The 18,876-nt window shown below is 47.2% G+C and overlaps 1 protein-coding gene across 4 annotated transcripts in view; it reads left to right on the top strand.

Annotated features, from left to right (window-relative positions):
• The first annotated feature begins 5,006 nt into the window (after positions 1–5,006).
• Positions 5,007–18,876, top strand: part of LOC135539657 (voltage-dependent calcium channel subunit alpha-2/delta-2-like) — a 96,845-nt gene continuing 82,975 nt past the window's right edge. For all 4 annotated transcript variants that reach the window (XM_064965681.1, XM_064965678.1, XM_064965680.1 and 1 more), the window contains exons 1-2: positions 5,007–5,317; positions 9,630–9,711. In XM_064965681.1, the coding sequence (XP_064821753.1) occupies positions 5,202–5,317; positions 9,630–9,711 (198 nt within the window). In that variant the 5' untranslated portion in view covers positions 5,007–5,201. The remainder of the gene's footprint in view (positions 5,318–9,629; positions 9,712–18,876) is intronic.

Raw genomic sequence — 18,876 nt, 5'->3', positions numbered from 1 at the left:
ATACCGGTCAGAAACTCTGAGGACCTTCCTGGCCCGATGCCATGTCCGGTGGCAACGACGAATGTGGGCCTGGACAGAAGGAACCGAAAGATCCCTCTCCTGAGAAGGAAACAAGGGAGGTTGGTATCCGTACAGGCATTGGAAGGGGGACATCCCAGTGGCAGATGAAGGAAGGGTATTATGGGCATACTTGACCCAGGGTAATTGAGATGACCAAGAGGTGGGATCAGAGGAGACAAGACAACGCAGCGTGGACTCCATCTTCTGGTTGGCTCTCTCCGCCTTACCATTAGATTGGGGGTGAAATCCAGATGTGAGACTAACTGTAGCTCCAATGGCCAAACAGAAGGATTTCCAGACAGCAGAGGTAAACTGAGGACCACGGTCAGAAACAATGTCACAGGGCAACCCGTGGACCCTGAACACCTCCCTAACCAGGATCTCGTACGTCTCAGTGGCAGAAGGCAGCTTGGAGAGGGGAACAAAGTGGGCAAACTTGCTGAATCTATCCACAATGGTCAGAATAACCGTGTTACCAACAGAAGAGGGCAACCCCGTGACAAAATCCAGGGCCAGATGCGACCAAGGTTGCCGGGGAATAGGTAGGGGGTGAAGAAGCCCAGAGCTGGACCGATTGGTACTCTTATTCTGCGCACAAACAGGACAAGCGGCAACAAACCTCCGGGTATCTTCTCCCATGGCATTTAAGATTAGAAAGCCCCAGCTGTTCCACCAAGTCGGCATCAATAAAGCTGCCATCGGCACCTGAATTGATAAAAGCGTTCATCTCTAAGCTCTGATCCTTATTCATAAGGGTCGCAGAAAAACGGAGTCTGACAGGATCTTTGAGAGGTTGAAACTGGCTCGCTAAAATTCCTCCCAAAACTAGCGACCCGGGCAGTTTAACGGGCGCTGTGGACAAGCGGAGATGTAATGTCCCGAGCTACCACAGTAGAGACAGCTGTTGGTCTCACGTCTACGTTGGCGCTCCTCCTTAGTTAGCCCGTGTCGCCCCACTTGCATTGGTTCAGGATCTGGTGGCAAGACCCCTCCACTAATCCCGTGTGGGGAATAACGATCAATACGTTCTGGTTCACTTCCTGAACCGAATGGTAACCAAGTTGCTGATTGATTGGATGGGCCCCACTGCTTCTCCTTCCTTCTCTCTCGGACTCTTATCTACCCGAATAGATAGTGACCAAGCTGTCTAGGTCACTAGGCTCTGGATAGGATATCAGCTCGTCCTTGTGTTGCTCCGACAACCCCTGGTAAAAAGCCGCTTGTAGTGACTCCTCATTCCAACCACTCTCCACAGACAATGTCCTGAACTCGATCATAAAGTCTGCCACACTGCGAGCTCCTTGGTGAAGAGTGAACAAACGTTTAGCTGCGTCCTTACCTCGGACTGGATGGTCAAAAAGCTTTCTCATCTCTCCCGTGAACTCCTGGTAAGAAACCATGCAGGTCTCCTGTCGTTCCCAAACGGCTGAAGCCCATTCCAGAGCTCTTCCACGCAGCAGTTCAATAACAAAGGCTATCCTAGCCTTGTCAGTGGCGTAAGAATGGGGCTGCAGATCAAACACTAACCCACACTGCATAAGAAACGAACGGCATCTTCCCAAATCCCCTTCATATTTATCAGGCGTCGGTACCTTGGGTTCACGGAAGGAAACCGCACCAGACACGGCAGGTGAGATGGGTGAAACAGGTGGTGAATGAATCGCCGGCAAACTGAGCTGATCCTGGATTTGCGTCAAGCTAGCAGATAAGTTCTGGATTGAACCTGCTATCTCCTGTAGTGCCGTCTTGTGTTGTCCCAATATCTTCCCCTGCTGGGTAATGGCATGGCAAACGGAGTCCAGGTCCGCTGGGTTCATCCTTGGCCGGATCGTTCTGTCACGTTCTTTCAAAATCGACCCCAGAAGCAGACCAGGACAAGGAGAGTAGGAAGAAGGTGAGTATTTATTTACAAGTGAATGTGAATGGGTAGATACATCCAGGTGGTGTAGCGGGCAGCGGTGGTGAGTTGATGGGAGTAAATAGGTGGATCCAATGGGGTAGCGGAATTCTCCGACGACCAGGCGGGAATGGGGTAAATGATCCGGGTGAGTAATGTTCATGGCTAACGATCCGGCAGGGAATGGATGTCAGGTCAGAGCTTTTGAAGGGGAGAGGTGATAATCAGGACAGGTGTGCAGATTACTGATGGGATACAGGTGCAGGTGAACCTCGATCTCCCAACAAGCTAATTCGCCCGGCAACCAGACAGGGTGCGTTCCAGGACACCGGAAACACACTCCAGGACAGAAACACAGGCAAACACAGACTCAGGAAGCGGGATTCGTGACATTTACGCCATAACCTTACTGATTAGCCCCCAACCACACAAGCAAGACTGAAGTAATGCCATGTTGACGTATTTCACATATTTCATCAACTACTTGAAACCACAGATTTGTATAATTTATTTTTTAAATTTATTTGCTAGAGCTGATTTGAATAAAGATATCACTTTATTAAACTGGTGTGTTGTTATATGTGATTTTTACAGGTTATCGTGTTTTCTTTGTTTCTGCCCAGCGACTGCAGATAGGAAAGAGCAGTGTAGCTAAATCTGTTCTTACAAATAAAATAAAAACCGAGTTGGTATCATGCACACCACACAGCTCAAAACACTAAGACAGAAATATCTTACAACATGAGCATAAGATATATTTTAGTAAACAGAATAGAGGAGTAATTGTGTTGTAGCCACGCGGAGGCCGTCAGCACCATAATATGTTTATCTCAGGTATTAACCAACGGAAACAACATGGCCACTACTCATAGACTCACAATGACAGTAATGGGGAAGATTTGAAATGTTTATGATCCTCATTGAGTTACATTTCTTTTTTTTTTCAGTAGAAGCTACAACAGTCTTTAGAATAATATAAGTTGGCTTGAATTTCTATTTATAGTGCTTCCCAGTGCCCCCCCCCCCCCCCCCCCGTGAGTGCTCAACTATCCAGTTCTGCCTTTTTGTATTCTAAGGTCATGTTAATTATATTTTGGTTTGGGTAAAAAAAAAAAAAATACAAATGTCAATCCAGTAAACGACTAGGCATATGCCAAAGAGTTTGAGGCTAGAGGACGAAGAGGCTTGACTGACTGAGAAAAGGTTGTTTTCTGCTCCCAATTAACCTAGTCTGAGACCGCAGGGTTGGGTCATTGAGACGTGTCCTCAATATGCTGTAGTGGAACCGCATGATACTTGTGTGATTTAACGTTGAGACTGAGTTAACCTTCCCATGACCTCTGGTGTGTTCACGGTCTGTCCGACTTGACAATGTTCCCTGTGTCAGTGCACAAAACCAAAGTACTTATTAATGTAGGGCTATTATAACTCAGAATTGGCTACACACACCCACACAGACAGACACATGAAGTGTTGAACTACTGTTCAATTCCCTTTAGAGAGCCATTCCAATTAACAGAGTAGTGCCCTCCTAGGGTGGATCAGCAGGAAGAGAAGAGTGGGGGTAGTGGTGGGTCAGTAATTAGACTGCTCTCCCCGGGATGTGGCAACAGGATTAAAGCCTGCAGGGCTGTCAGGGAGAGTCCTCAAAGCTGTAACCTCTAGCACCCCACCGCCCCTCACCCCTGCCTGGCGATTTGAGAAACAGGAATAGATGCTGCCACACTGTCCGTCTGCTTAGTAAGAGAGAGCTGGGATTTTCAGTAGATGTCTTCAATTACAACTTCCTCTATGTGTTGGCCTGCCTAAATATCCTGCAACTCCACCTTATAATTATAGTACAAAAGTAATTGATTGACCTTGTACTTTGCACAACAACGGGCATTTTTCAACTTCTTATCGTATCATGCTTGCGTTTATCCTATACTTGCATATGTGGTTTTATGTGTGTTTTGATGTGTCTTTTTATCTTGCACACAAATTGCCTTTTGGGGACAAAGATTTAATGAATTGAACAAATAACACCGTATTTGTGTACCCAATTTTCAAAGGCGTACTGACATCAATCTCACATGACTCTCTGTCTTTGACTCCCTTTTATTCAGGAGAGCATTTTGCATCATCATGAGGATGTGGCCGGTGACACTTTCTTGAATGTCCAATATCTTCCAAACCAAATGAGGATGTTCCCCCTTAATTTTGATAGCATGAATCAATATGGGGAGAGCATGCATAGGAATTCATCTTCCACCTGCTGGCATTGCCTCCCTGCCTGCGGGTGAGGTCCCTCACATGGGGCACAAGCCAGCCAGCCAGAACTCAACAAGCTGCTTTGAAGCAGCAATCTCATGTAACCTTTAGAAGGTCAGTTTACCAGCAGAGAGCTGAGTTCTTTGGTCTATATTTCACGAAGGAACACTAGGGGCCGAGGCGCAAAGAGGGACCTGTTAAATTCATTAACTGGCACAAGGCCATTGCTCAAGTAAGCAATGTACTGTCAGGGTTTTTCAAGCTTGAAGAGACGGTAGAATAGAAAGGATTGAATTGACGTTGTCCAGTCGGTATAGGCTACATTGGCAAGTCTCCCACGCACAGCGATTTATCCAAGAAGCTCGAGCTCTTATACAGTTGCGCATCAGTGGGTTCGCATGATATCAGTAGGATATAGGCTATTAGGCTATCCAATAGCCAGAATAAGTAGGAGGAAGTACAGTAGTCAAACTGCATTGCATAAGTTTCCTTCATGCATATCAAGTTTCCTTTTAATCTCTACATCACTAGGTTTAGCACATTAAAATATATATAGGCATAGTAAATCACATTTAAAGATGTTTATTTAAAAAAAAAAATACAATTTTTATTGTTATGTAAATCTTGAAAGCATAATACATACATGTAAATGTTTTGTGTTTGTGAATTAAATTAAGTGACAATGCGTTTTGAAGTCTAGCTCATCTGTGAAATTGAGCCTATATCACATTGGATTCAAAGTGGTCCTCTTCATGCGTGAAATAGAGAGGCTACACTCGTGCCTGTGCGTCGGATGCTGCTGAGACTAGTGCAGAGTGGGCGAGTGAGCGACTGCGGTATCTTGGCAGGAGCATCAATCATAGGCTCGTCCACATTTGTTTACCGTCGAAATCAGCAGGCGACCCGAAATAAACTCGAAAGGCGATTGAACATTAACGTTTTGGGATCTTAGTTCACATTTTTCCAAACCCGTTTTCAAGATTTTTAATGGGAAATGGCGATATGCACTCCGTCTTGCAGCATTGTCTGCTTGGTATCTTTCCAGATTATCTTGATTTTCAATGTACAGTGGCCTGGCGCCGATGGTCTCACGTTCCCCCAGCAATACACGTAAGTATTCTATATCACTGGCTGCTCAGCTGTCACAGACAAAATGCGTATTTTGAGGTCCAGCATTTGATTGCCTTGTTGGGTGACCGTCATTGTGCTGGTGTACCACCTTTGCTTTCCTATCATTAAATTAGGTTACTCGCATTGTATTTCTGACGTGAACATATTTCTCGCTATGCTGCGACTGCTCCGGCAAACGTGGAACGGGCAATAAAACAGTCCTTTTAGGATGTGAAAGGGATGTGGACCGTTGCTTTCTGTCATACACAATACATGAAGGAATCACATACAGACACGACACTATTCCCTAATTACCATTTACCATTGACTACATATATCATTTCCCGTTTAGCCCAACGGTTAAGAGCATTGTGCTATTAACGGAAAGGTCCCTGGTTCGAACCCCCGAGCTGAATTGGCGAGACATCTGTCCTTGAGCAAGGCACTACACCCGAATCACTCCTTTAAATGGCTCTGAATAAAAACGTCTGCTAAATGACTAAAATGTAAATGTTCTAGATGTGTTATTTTTGTCATATCATTGGCACAAACGATACTGTTTGCTTGCTAGCCAGTCTCTGTCAACAGTCTGGTTGGCAAGAGCAGGCTGCTTGCCACCTAATTGATGGTTGTTGTGTTCATATGTGGCTCAATGGGAGTTTAGTTGTCACAACATCTCTGTGTGTCTCATGATGTCAATGCAGCGCTGGCTGCTGTCTTTGATCAAACTGGGCAGCATCAGGCTTTTTGTTGTTGCTTTCCTTCCAGACTGTCACAATCCCGAGGGGAATATAGTGGAGGTCATTTGTTTTTGGACATGGTAGCATATAGCTGTGCTCCACTACTTCTAATGCTGTAAAATCTTTAGCTTTTGTTTTGGATTCAAGCATGTGGAATCAGAATGACACATCAACATCATGTGGACATGCTTTTATTTGGGATGTAGGTCGAGTTAGGTAGCCTATGAAATGTGGGTTTTTGTTTGGTGCTTTGTGCAGAACGACATGCATGTCTTGATGGTTTGCCGACAACTTGATGGGATTGCATTTTCTATAGGAGCCGTGATGGTTGTGTGTGCAGGGTTACAGAACACTGTTGTTCAATACATTTATTGTACCGTTTTTTATTGCACAAACGACATACATTCAAGTGTAGCATACAGTCTCGACAAAGTCACTCACTCCAGTCCTCTCTTTGAAAGCCTTTCAAATGTATCAAGGGTTTCAGAGTGCTGATATAGGATCAGGTTCCCTCTGTCCATGTAATCTTATTCATTGTGATGTAAAAGGCAGAACTGATCCTAAATCAGCACTCCTACTTTGAGACGCTTGATACGTATCATATGTATCACGCTTCTCAAAGTAGGAGTGCTGATTTAGGATCAGTTCTGCCTTTTATGTGGTTGCTGGGACCTACAACCACCAGATCTGGAACATAATCTGGGGCTAAAGTATGTCTTGCTTTAAAACGGATCTATAGAATGAATCAATAAAAACCTCTGTAGCCATTGGCCCATGTCCACATGTCAAAATAGACCATCTCTGTGCCCTCATTGGTCTGTGAGAGGAGCTTAAACACTAGCTCGAAACAAGACAGGTAACGGTGACATAAAGGAAGTAAGTAGCCTACAGTTGTACGGCATGGCTTACTCTGGCAGTTACAGTGAGCCTGACAGTAATAATGCCATTCTAGCTATGCTTGAAGCTGATTTTAATAAGCCTGCGTTCAAAATGATCCTCAATCTGTCTATAGTGGAATAGTCATCACTTTGTGCCCTACTTTTCATCATCCTCTTCCCAGCTCTTCTTCTCCAACCTTTAACCCTTTCACTCGTAAGCACAGCTGGCACTTAACTGGAGACCACAGCTTTCCGGGCCTTTCTCCAGGCTCTGCAGTCAGGCAGGCAGGCAGGCACTCACCAGATGGGACTGGGATCTTTGGGACAGTAGAAGGAAACTGTGGGCCAATGACAGCTGGAGATACTGGGAGCGGTTTGTTGTGTTCCAATGAGAGCAAGGGTCTTTGGCGCAACAGGATGAATTGGATTATTGTGGGAGGTACATAAGGTTGTCCTCTCCTTCCCTCTGGTTATCTGCTGAGTGAGTGCATTGAAACAGCACCACTTCCCTCTGCCCTGGGTCTCTTCATGTAAGCTAAATGAAGCAGAATCGCCACACTGAAGAACAGCAGCTCCCTCCAATTAAGAATGAATACTGCAGCAGTCAGGGTTTATCCCTTATCTCCATCCCTCACAGCCCCCGTCCTTCCCTCCCCCCCCCTCTGTCTCTTTCTCACACTTGCTCTTCCCCAGAATCTCTCTCTCTCTCCTGCCCCTCCCCCTCTCGGATCACCCCACCCTCTCTGAATATCCCATCCACTCCCCCTCTCTCCTTCCCTCTCCCTTTGGAAGTGAATATGGGTCACAGCGGGCCGTGTAGTGCTACTCTCTCTCCGGTCCCTGGGGTGTGCATGGATGGTAGGTAATAGAGGAGAGGCAGGAGCATGGCAGGCAGCTAGCTCCGCAACACACAGTTATCTGATGTCCCAGTGGGGCCCAGGAGGAGAGGAAATGGAGCGCACTAAGAAAAGCCAGGATCGGGCTTCAGCTGCTCTGAGTCACACAAGCTGGGGCATCCCAAATGACACCCTATTCCCTATTTAGTGCACTACTTTTCTAGCGCACTATAACGGCCCCAGGTCAAGAGTAGTGCACTATACAGGGAAAAGGGTGTAATTTGGGATGTTGCCACAGTCAGAGAGAGGGCTTCTGCTCTGCTCTGCTCTGCTGTTCTGTGGGCACTAGCAGTAGTCATGTAACCAAGCCTGTTTAGTCATGGACTATCATATACAAAAGGCGTTTATTACCAGCCTACTCTTCCTTTAAAAAAAATGACCATCTTTGGTCATATCATATCACATATTATGTCTGTCTGTTTGTGTTCGTCAACAGACAGGGGGTGCTCTGCAGCTCGGATTGCAACAATCACGAAACAAAGCCTATTTTGCCACCTCTCCTTTAAAACAATACCATCTTTGGTCATGTCTGTCTTCCTGTGTCCAGCATCTCTTGCGTAATCATCAGACAGTAGCCTCATTTGCATCAGACAGGACTACGGCTATTTTTAAATCGTTAATGAGTCGGTTAGTCGTTGATAGCGCTTCGATGTGTCATCCAGCAGCCAACGTCTGGGAGCGGAATGCATCGTCTTTCGACAGTATCTGTCTGCATCGGCTCTTCTCTCAGCCAGCTGTAGTGGTGTCGGTTACATTGTGACTGGCTGTGTTGTGGCTCCATAGCCGATGATTCACGAGCGTGTTTATACTGTAGCCTGGCTGTTACAGTTGTTACCCACTTGAATCTTGTGTTGCTGGTCATGACTCATCTGATACTTGCTACCTACATTGTGTGCCTATATATAGCCCTTCAACTTGATTTCACAGTGTACCAGTGTGGACAACTGAATACACTGTGTTCTTAATGCACAGTCTGTTTTTAATACTCTAGGCAGAGTCTAGGCCTATATATCTTGATGTGGTAGTGACGTGTTTATAGACCTACTATATCTACTGTTTAGCGTCGGAGTCATAAACCCTCTTTTGGAACACTGTAACTGAAGATTGGTCCAGAAGTGTATTTGCTGTGATTGTTAAGGTGTAGAATAAGGCAATGGACTACAATAGTAAGAATAATGTGTCCTTCGATTGACTCGCTCCACCATTTTAGATGCGCTTGCTTTACTGCAGCATTTCTCAGGCCTGATGAAGCAACAAAATATGGCCCTCGTATTTTACTCGCTCAATGGGCTCATCAATGATTAATGCTCCACAATGTACTTGAGTCAAAAATTGGGGCTTTGCATTTCTTTTTCGTGTGGAGTCAGGTGGTTGAATGTGCTTCTTCTTCTGGCTTTGTTGCAGGAGAGAATCTAACCCCACCAAGGGAGTGAGAGGAAACTGATGTTCTTGGCTAAAGAACTGCCACTCTGAGAGTTCCTTTGCTTCGAATGAGTATGTCTTGTAGAAATAGTTCCACTTTTGACCAAGTCTGCGTCCCAAATGGCACCCTATTCTCGAAGTAGTGCATTTCTTTTGACCAGAGCCCGTAGCCTCCACTTTCTCTCTTTAGCATTTGTTAGAGTGGTGTCGTCATTTCCATGTGTTAGGAGGGGAATGGGAACTGTTAAAGCTGGTTACGGGGATCGCAAGCAAGGTCCTGGTCATAACAAACTCCTGTTGTCTCCGTTTGGATGGGGTTAATATGCAGATGTGCTGGTATTGGGTGACACCTCACCTCTATATTGTGTGTCCACAGAATAATGCACTGGGCCAGGCGCATTGAGCAGGAGATCGACAGAGTCTTCCAGCACATCAGCGGAGCCCAGCAGCTAAAAGGGGTGAGTGCTCGCCTAACCTCTCTTCCCCAGGCTAAAAGCTACCGCATATCATGTTTCAACAGGGAGAGAGACAGCTTGTCAAACTGTCCTGCGTTTTCTGATTGGATCACATTGTAACCTATACTTTGAACTCATTGCCCCTGATTGCCAAGTCTCAGAAGATGTGTGTCCGAGTTGCCCTCTGTGTACTGTAAAATATACATGTCTGTGTGTCTGTCTGTGTCTTTGTGTGTGTGTGTGTGTGTGTGTGTGTGTGTGTGTGTGTGTGTGTGTGTGCCTGTGACCATACTATGACAGGTGACTGAACAATACAGCATCCTTTAACATATACTGCACAGTAGCCAAATCGTAAAACTTGGATCAGCTGTGGGCCAATGGGTCCTATACATGGTGAGGGATGGGTGTCCTCGATGCGGTGAGTGAGCGATGACTGATGGTCGTGGCTCGTGTGTTGGTGTCAGAGAAGAACAGATGGTCTGGCAGCCTGCAGTAAATCCTTGATGGGAGCCATGCACCTTTTCCTCATTCATTTACCCATAATCCTGCCCAGTGTCCGAAACAGCTCCGAGAGAGAATGTTCCACAGCTTGACGCTACGCAGTGTAGGCCGCAGGAGAATCCTGTGCTCTTTTGAAAAAGGCCCATGAATTGAACTGAACCTTTATCTATTTTATCTGTGGTTTCTTCCCAAACTCGAGTTTCTACTCAACTGTGAGTAGAATGGCGCTGGAGGAAATAGATGCTGTTTTATGGGCTCCTGACCAATTGTGATATTTTGTGTGTATTATTTTGTACAACATGTTTCCGCCATTGTTTCCTATGTCCGAAAATAGATTCTGGACATCAAAACAGCAATCACTAACCTCGATTTGGATGAGGATTTCTACTTCAAGGAGTCGGCAGCGAAGGACTTACTGCTCATTCCCGACCAGGCCCAAATCCACGACATACAGAGAACAAAGAGGCGGCGTTATAAAGGCCGGCGTGCGGGATATCTGACGAGACTACGGTCGCCAAGCGGATAGACCGCCTCTACCCTCTGTTCTATTGGCCAACGGGCAATCATGGACGAGCTCCGTTCGAGACTATGCCATCAACGGGACCTGAAGAACTGTAATATTCGATGCTTTTCGGAGTCATGACTGAACAAGGACATGGATAATATACAGTTAGCTGGGATTTCTGTGCATCGGTAAGACAGAACTCAGGGAGGAGGGGTGTGTCTCTTTGTTAACAATGCCTGGAAGTCTCTAGGTTCTGCTCGCCTGAGTTAGGATACCTCATGATAAGCCGTAGACCACACTATTTCCCAAGAGATTTTTAATCTATAATTTTAGTAGCTGTCTATTTACCACCACAAACCGATGCTGACACTAAGACCCCACTCAACTAGCTGTATAGGTCCATAAGAAAACAAGAAAATGCACATCCAGAGGCGGCACTCCTAGTGGCCAATGATTGTAATGCAGAAAAACTGAAATCTCTTTGACCTCATTTCGACCAGCATGTCACTTCTGTAACTAGGGGAAAACAACTCTAGATCACTTTTACTCCACACACAGAGACGCATACAAAGATGTATACAGTCTGTAATACTTACGTGTTTCAAGCAGACCACCATAGTGCCTGCGCCCAAGAACGCCAAGGTAACCTGCCTAAATGACTACTGCCCGTAGCACTCACATCCATAGCCATGAAATGCTTTGAAAGGCTGGTCATGGTTCACGTCAACACCATCATCCCAGAAACCCTGGACCCACTCCAATTCGCATATCGGCCCAACAGATCCACAGATTACGCACTCTCTATTGCACTCAACATTGTCCTTTCCCACCTGGACAAAAGGAACACCTACGTGAGAATGCTGTTCATTGACTACAGCTCAGTGTTCAACACCATAGTGCCCTCCAAGCTAAGGACCCTGGGACTGAACACCTCCCTCTGCAACTGGATCCTGGAATTCCTGATGGGCCACCCGCAGGTGGTGAGGATAGGCAATAACACATCCGCCACGCTGACCTTCAACACATGGGGCCCCTCAGGTGCGTGCTTAGTCCCCTCCTGTACTCCCTGTTCACCCACAACTGAGTGGCATACATGACTCCAACACCATCATTAAGTTTGCCGACGACACGACGGTGGTAGGCCTGATCACCAACAGTGATAGGGAGGAGGTCAGAGACCTGTGTGGTGAGAACAATCTTTCCTTCAACGTGAACAAGACAAAGGAGCTGATTGTAGACTAAAGGAAACGGAGTGCCAAGCATGCCAACCCATCCACATCGACAGGGCTGAAGTGGAGTAAGTCGAGAGCTTCAAGTTCCTCGGCGTCCACATCATTAAGGACCTATCATGGTCCAAACACACCAACACAGTCGTGAAGAGGACAAGACAACGCCTCTTCCCCCTCAGGAGGCTGAAAAAATTTGCCATGGGCCCTCAGATCCTCAATGTTTTACAGCTGCACCCTTGAGAGCATATTGACTGGCTGCATCACCACTTGGTATGGCAACTGCTTTGCATCCGACGGCAAGGCGCTACAGAGGGTAGTGCATATGGCCCAGTACATCACTGGGGCCGAGCTCCATGCCATACAGGAACTTTATACCAGGCGGTGTCAGAGGAAGGCCCTCAAAATTGTCAGACTCCAGCCACCCAAGTCATAGACTGTTCTTTCTGCTACCGCACGGCAAGCGGTACTGGAGCTCCAAGTCTGTGACCAAAAGGCTCCTAAACAGCTTCTACCCCCAAGCCACAAGACTGCTGAACAGTTAAACAAATGGCTACACATACTATTTACATTGACCCCTTTGTTTGAGTTTTTTTGAGCTGACTTCATGCACTCTCACTAGACTACTCACACATACTACACTGACACTCCAACACACAAAACACACACACACACACACACACACACACACACACAAATGCATATTGATGCCACACACACACATTCACTCACAAATAGGCACTCTTCACGTGCGCTGCTGCTACTCTCTTTATTATCTATCCTGATTGCCTAGTCACCGTTGTCCCTACCCACATGTACATATTACCTCACTTACCTCAACTACCTCGTACCCCTGCACATTGACTCAGTACCGGTACTCCTTGTTTATCAAATGTTATTTGTCACATGCGCCGTATACAACAGGTGTAGACCTTGTCGTGAAATGCTTACTTACAAGCCCTTAACCAACAATGCAGTTTTAAGAAAAATATTTACTAAATAAACTGAAGTAAAAAAATAAAAGAGCAACAATAAAAGAAAAATAACGAGGCTATATAAAGGGGGTACCGGTACCTTTTCAAAGTGCGGTGGCACAGGTTAGTCGAGGTAATTGAGGTAATATGTACATGTAGGTAGGGGTAAAGTGACTATGCATAGATAATAAACAGCGAGTGGAACCCCTGTGTTGAGGATCAGCGTGGCAGATGGGTTGTTACCTACCCTTACCACCTGGGGGTGGCTCGTCAGGAAGTCCAAGATCCAGTTGCAGAGGAAGGTGTTTAGTCCCAGGGTCCTTTGAGGGCACATGGTGTTGAATGCTGAGCTGTAATTAACGAACAGCATTATCACGTAGGTGTTCCTTTCATCCAGGTGAGAAAGGGCAGTGTTGAGTGCAATAGACATTGTGTCGTCTGTGGATCTGGTGAGGCCTAAATATCAGTATAGGTGCCAATCCTGCTTGTGAACAGTAGAAAATCAGCACAAAATCAATAATGGCATTCTAATGAATATAAGTGTCGATATGACAGTGGTCAAAAATAGTATATTATTGACAGTTATTGGACACCTTATTTGTGGCTTCGCTCGTGCTTACAGTATGGTGTGCATCTTCACGCAACAGTTGGATCTCATTTAGCTGTTATCCCTTGTCCTAACAGTCACCACAAATCTTCGACACCTTCACTTGATTTCAACACTTCCCACAAACAAGTTGCTTGGAGTGGAAACAGGTGTCGTGGGTTCTGTTCCGAGTGCATCTGCCCACCTTGTAGCTTCTCCTCCCCGGGAGCTGTGTGCAATTTTGGCTCGAGCAATGGCTCGCGTTCAATCTTTGCTGCTCTCTTGGCCCTCATATGTCTCTCACGTAGCCCGTGTGCCAGACTCATGATGCAGTTTCTTCTGCTCATGGGTGTTATTCATGCACTGCTTGAACAACACGTGTACGTTGATAGCAGCCAAGTCAAGCATGTTGAAGAACACAGCAACAGGCCAGCGGCGAGTTCTTCCTTACACCTAAGTACAGCAGTGAAATCTGATCTAAAACATTATCCGACACTCGCCTACCTGCTGCCCGATATGGATCCTTCAGCACAAATCAGAATCATTTATTGTTATTTAACCCTTTTTTAACCAGGAAAAGTCCATTGAGACCCAGAGTCTCTTTTTCAAAGGAGACCTGGCCAAAAAGGCAGCAACAATTAATGCATTACAGAATTAAAAACATACAACAATAAAATACAACAACATGATCCAGCCTAAAAAAAAGCATTTACACTCCTCTGTATCAGAGTCTCCCATCAAAATTGTAAATTCATTTAGTGGCACTAACATTACATTTACATTTAAGTCATTTAGCAGACGCTCTTATCCAGAGCGACTTACAAATTGGTGAATTCACCTTCTGACATCCAGTGGAACAGCCACTTTACAATAGTGCATCTAAATCATTAAGGGGGGGAGAAGGATTACTTATCCTATCCTAGGTATTCCTTGAAGAGGTGGGGTTTCAGGTGTCTCCGGAAGGTGGTGATTGACTCCGCTGTCCTGGCGTCGTGAGGGAGTTTGTTCCACCATTGGGGGGCCAGAGCAGCGAACAGTTTTGACTGGGCTGAGCGGGAACTGTACTTCCTCAATGGTAGGGAGGCGAGCAGGCCAGAGGTGGATGAACGCAGTGCCCTTGCTTGGGTGTAGGGCCTGATCAGAGCCTGGAGGTACTGCGGTGCCGTTCCCCTCGCAGCTCCGTAGGCAAGCACCATGGTCTTGTAGCGGATGCGAGCTTCAACTGGAAGCCAGTGGAGAGAGCGGAGGAGCGGGGTGACGTGAGAGAACTTGGGAAGGTTGAACACCAGACGGGCTGCGGCGTTCTGGATGAGTTGTAGGGGTTTAATGGCACAGGCAGGGAGCCCAGCCAACAGCGAGTTGCAGTAATCCAGACGGGAGATGACAAGTGCCTGGATTAGGACCTGCGCCGCTTCCTGTGTGAGGCAGGGTCGTACTCTGCGGATGTTGTAGAGCATGAACCTACAGGAACGGGCCACCGCCATGATGTTGGTTGAGAACGACAGGGTGTTGTCCAGGATCACGCCAAGGTTCTTAGCGCTCTGGGAGGAGGACACAATGGAGTTGTCAACCGTGATGGCGAGATCATGGAACGGGCAGTCCTTCCCCGGGAGGAAGAGCAGCTCCGTCTTGCCGAGGTTCAGCTTGAGGTGGTGATCCGTCATCCACACTGATATGTCTGCCAGACATGCAGAGATGCGATTCGCCACCTGGTCATCAGAAGGGGGAAAGGAGAAGATTAATTGTGTGTCGTCTGCATAGCAATGATAGGAGAGACCATGTGAGGTTATGACAGAGCCAAGTGACTTGGTGTATAGCGAGAATAGGAGAGGGCCTAGAACAGAGCCCTGGGGGACACCAGTGGTGAGAGCGCGTGGCGAGGAGACAGATTCTCGCCACGCCACCTGGTAGGAGCGACCTGTCAGGTAGGACGCAATCCAAGCGTGGGCCGCGCCGGAGATGCCCAACTCGGAGAGGGTGGAGAGGAGGATCTGATGGTTCACAGTATCGAAGGCAGCCGATAGGTCTAGAAGGATGAGAGCAGAGGAGAGAGAGTTAGCTTTAGCAGTGCGGAGCGCCTCCGTGATGCAGAGAAGAGCAGTCTCAGTTGAATGACTAGTCTTGAAACCTGACTGATTTGGATCAAGAAGGTCATTCTGAGAGAGATAGCGGGAGAGCTGGCCAAGGACGGCACGTTCAAGAGTTTTGGAGAGAAAAGAAAGAAGGGATACTGGTCTGTAGTTGTTGACATCGGAGGGATCGAGTGTAGGTTTTTTCAGAAGGGGTGCAACTCTCGCTCTCTTGAAGACGGAAGGGACGTAGCCAGCGGTCAGGGATGAGTTGATGAGCGAGGTGAGGTAAGGGAGAAGGTCCCCGGAAATGGTCTGGAGGAGAGAGGAGGGGATAGGGTCGAGCGGGCAGGTTGTTGGGCGGCCGGCCGTCACAAGAAGCGAGATTTCATCTGGAGAGAGAGGGGAGAAAGAGGTCAGAGCACAGGGTAGGGCAGTGTGAGCAGAACCAGCGGTGTCGTTTGACTTAGCAAACGAGGATCGGATGTCGTCGACCTTCTTTTCAAAATGGTTGACAAAGTCATCTGCAGAGAGGGAGGAGGGGGGAGGGGGAGGAGGATTCAGGAGGGAGGAGAAGGTGGCAAAGAGCTTCCTAGGGTTAGAGGCAGATGCTTGGAATTTAGAGTGGTAGAAAGTGGCTTTAGCAGCAGAGACAGAGGAGGAAAATGTAGAGAGGAGGGAGTGAAAGGATGCCAGGTCCGCAGGGAGGCGAGTTTTCCTCCATTTCCGCTCGGCTGCCCGGAGCTCTGTTCTGTGAGCTCGCAATGAGTCATCGAGCCACGGAGCGGGAGGGGAGGACCGAGCCGGCCTGGAGGATAGGGGACATAGAGAGTCAAAGGATGCAGAAAGGGAAGAGAGGAGGGTTGAGGAGGCAGAGTCAGGAGAAAGGTTGGAGAAGGTATGAGCAGAGGGAAGAGATGATAGGATGGAAGAGGAAAGAGTAGCGGGGGAGAGAGAGCGAAGGTTGGGACGGCGCGATACCATCCGAGTAGGGGCAGTGTGGGAAGTGTTGGATGAGAGCGAGAGGGAAAAGGATACAAGGTAGTGGTCGGAGACTTGGAGGGGAGTTGCAGTGAGGTTAGTGGAAGAACAGCATCTAGTAAAGATGAGGTCGAGCGTATTGCCTGCCTTGTGAGTAGGGGGGAAGGTGAGAGGGTGAGGTCAAAAGAGGAGAGGAGTGGAAAGAAGGAGGCAGAGAGGAATGAGTCAAAGGTAGACGTGGGGAGGTTAAAGTCGCCCAGGACTGTGAGAGGTGAGCCGTCCTCAGGAAAGGAGCTTATCAAGGCATCAAGCTCATTGATGAACTCTCCGAGGGAACCTGGAGGGCGATAAATGATAAGAATGTTAAGCTTGAAAGGGCTGGTAACTGTGACAGCATGGAATTCAAAGGAGGCGATAGATAGATGGGTAAGGGGAGAGAGAGAGAATGACCACTTGGGAGAGATGAGGATCCCGGTGCCACCACCCCGCTGACCAGAAGCTCTCGGGGTGTGCGAGAACACGTGGGCGGACGAAGAGAGAGCAGTAGGAGTAGCAGTGTTATCTGTGGTGATCCATGTTTCCGTCAGTGCCAGGAAGTCGAGGGACTGGAGGGAGGCATAGGCTGAGATGAACTCTGCCTTGTTGGCCGCAGATCGGCAGTTCCAGAGGCTACCGGAGACCAGGAACTCCACGTGGGTCGTGCGCGCTGGGACCACCAGATTAGGGTGGCCGCGGCCACGCGGTGTGGAGCGTTTGTATGGTCTGTGCAGAGAGGAGAGAACAGGGATAGATAGACACATAGTTAACAGGGTACAGAAGAGGCTACGCTAATGCAAAGGAGATTGGAATGACAAGTGGACTACACGTCTCGAATGTTCAGAAAGTTAAGCTTACGTAGCAAGAATCTTATTGACTAAAATGATTGAAATGATACAGTACTGCTGGAGTAGGCTAGCTGGTAGTGGCTGCGATGTTGACACTACACTAATCAAGTCGTTCCGTCGAGTGTAATAGTTTCTACAGTGCTGCTATTCGGGGCTAGCTGGCTAGCTAGCAAGGTTGATTGCGTTCCGTTACTTTAAAAGAACGACAATAGCTGGCTGGCTAACCTAGAAAATCGCTCTAGGCTACACAATTGTCTTAGATACAAAGACGGCTATGTAGCTAGCTAGCTACGATCAAACAAAACAAACCGTTGTACTGTAATAGTTACTACAGTGCTGCTATTCGGGGCTAGCTGGCTAGCTACGTTAGAAGAACGACAATAGCTGGCCAGCTAACCTAGAAAATCGCTCTAGGCTACACAATTGTCTTAGATACAAAGACGGCTATGTAGCTAGCTAGCTACGATCAAACAAAACAAACCGTTGTACTGTAATAGTTACTACAGTGCTGCTATTCGGGGGCTAGCTGGCTAGCTACGTTAGAAGAACGACAATAGCTGGCCAGCTAACCTAGAAAATCGCTCTAGACTACACAATTGTCTTAGATACAAAGACGGCTATGTAGCTGGCTAGCTACGATCAAACAAATCAAACCGTTGTACTGTAATGAAGTGAAATGAAAATGTGATACTACCTGTGGAGCGACGGAATGTTGACCGGGTAGTTGGAGTTCAATTCGGTAGAGGTTGGCTAGCTGTTGGCTAGCTAGCTAGCAGCATTTCCTACGTTAAGGACGACAAATAGCTGGCTAGCTAACCTCGGTAAATTAAGATAATCACTCTAAGTCTACACACTCTAAACTGCACAATTATCTTGGATACGAAGACAACTATGTAGCTAGCTGACACTACGCTAATCGAGTCGTTCAGTTGAGTGTAATAGTTTCTACAGTGCTAGTGGACAGTGGATGTTAGCTAGCTGCTTAGCTAGCTGCTGGGCAGATACGTTAGGACGACGAAATACGATAATTATGCAATTGTCGTTGATACAAAGACGGCTATGTAGCTGGCTAAGAAGAAATTGCTAAGATTAGACAAATCAAACCGTTGTACTATAACGAAATGTAATGAAAAGTTATACTACCTGCGGACCGAAGTGTAGATGCGACCGCTCGCTCCAACCGGAACCGGTTGAAGCATGGATTGTACACTATTCCTTGCCTCTGGTCCACAAGACGAGAAGGCAGTCTTGCCTAATACTGTGAATGTCCTGGGGACTTTAAGTAGCAACCACCTAGCAGACCGGGTATGTTGGTGAAGGAGACCAGACTACAGAGGTAAAGAGGGAGTTTACCCAAAAGGGCTTTGTAGATGAACACATACAAATAGCTTTCTGCGCATATAAAGTGAGTTCCAATCCACCATTTTGTACTAGGTGCAATG

This window comes from Oncorhynchus masou, chromosome 5 (assembly GCF_036934945.1).
Source record: "Oncorhynchus masou masou isolate Uvic2021 chromosome 5, UVic_Omas_1.1, whole genome shotgun sequence".
Taxonomy (NCBI): Eukaryota; Metazoa; Chordata; class Actinopteri; order Salmoniformes; family Salmonidae; genus Oncorhynchus; species Oncorhynchus masou.
Note: the sequence above shows the minus strand (reverse complement) of the source record. Positions and strands in the feature narration are given on the sequence as shown.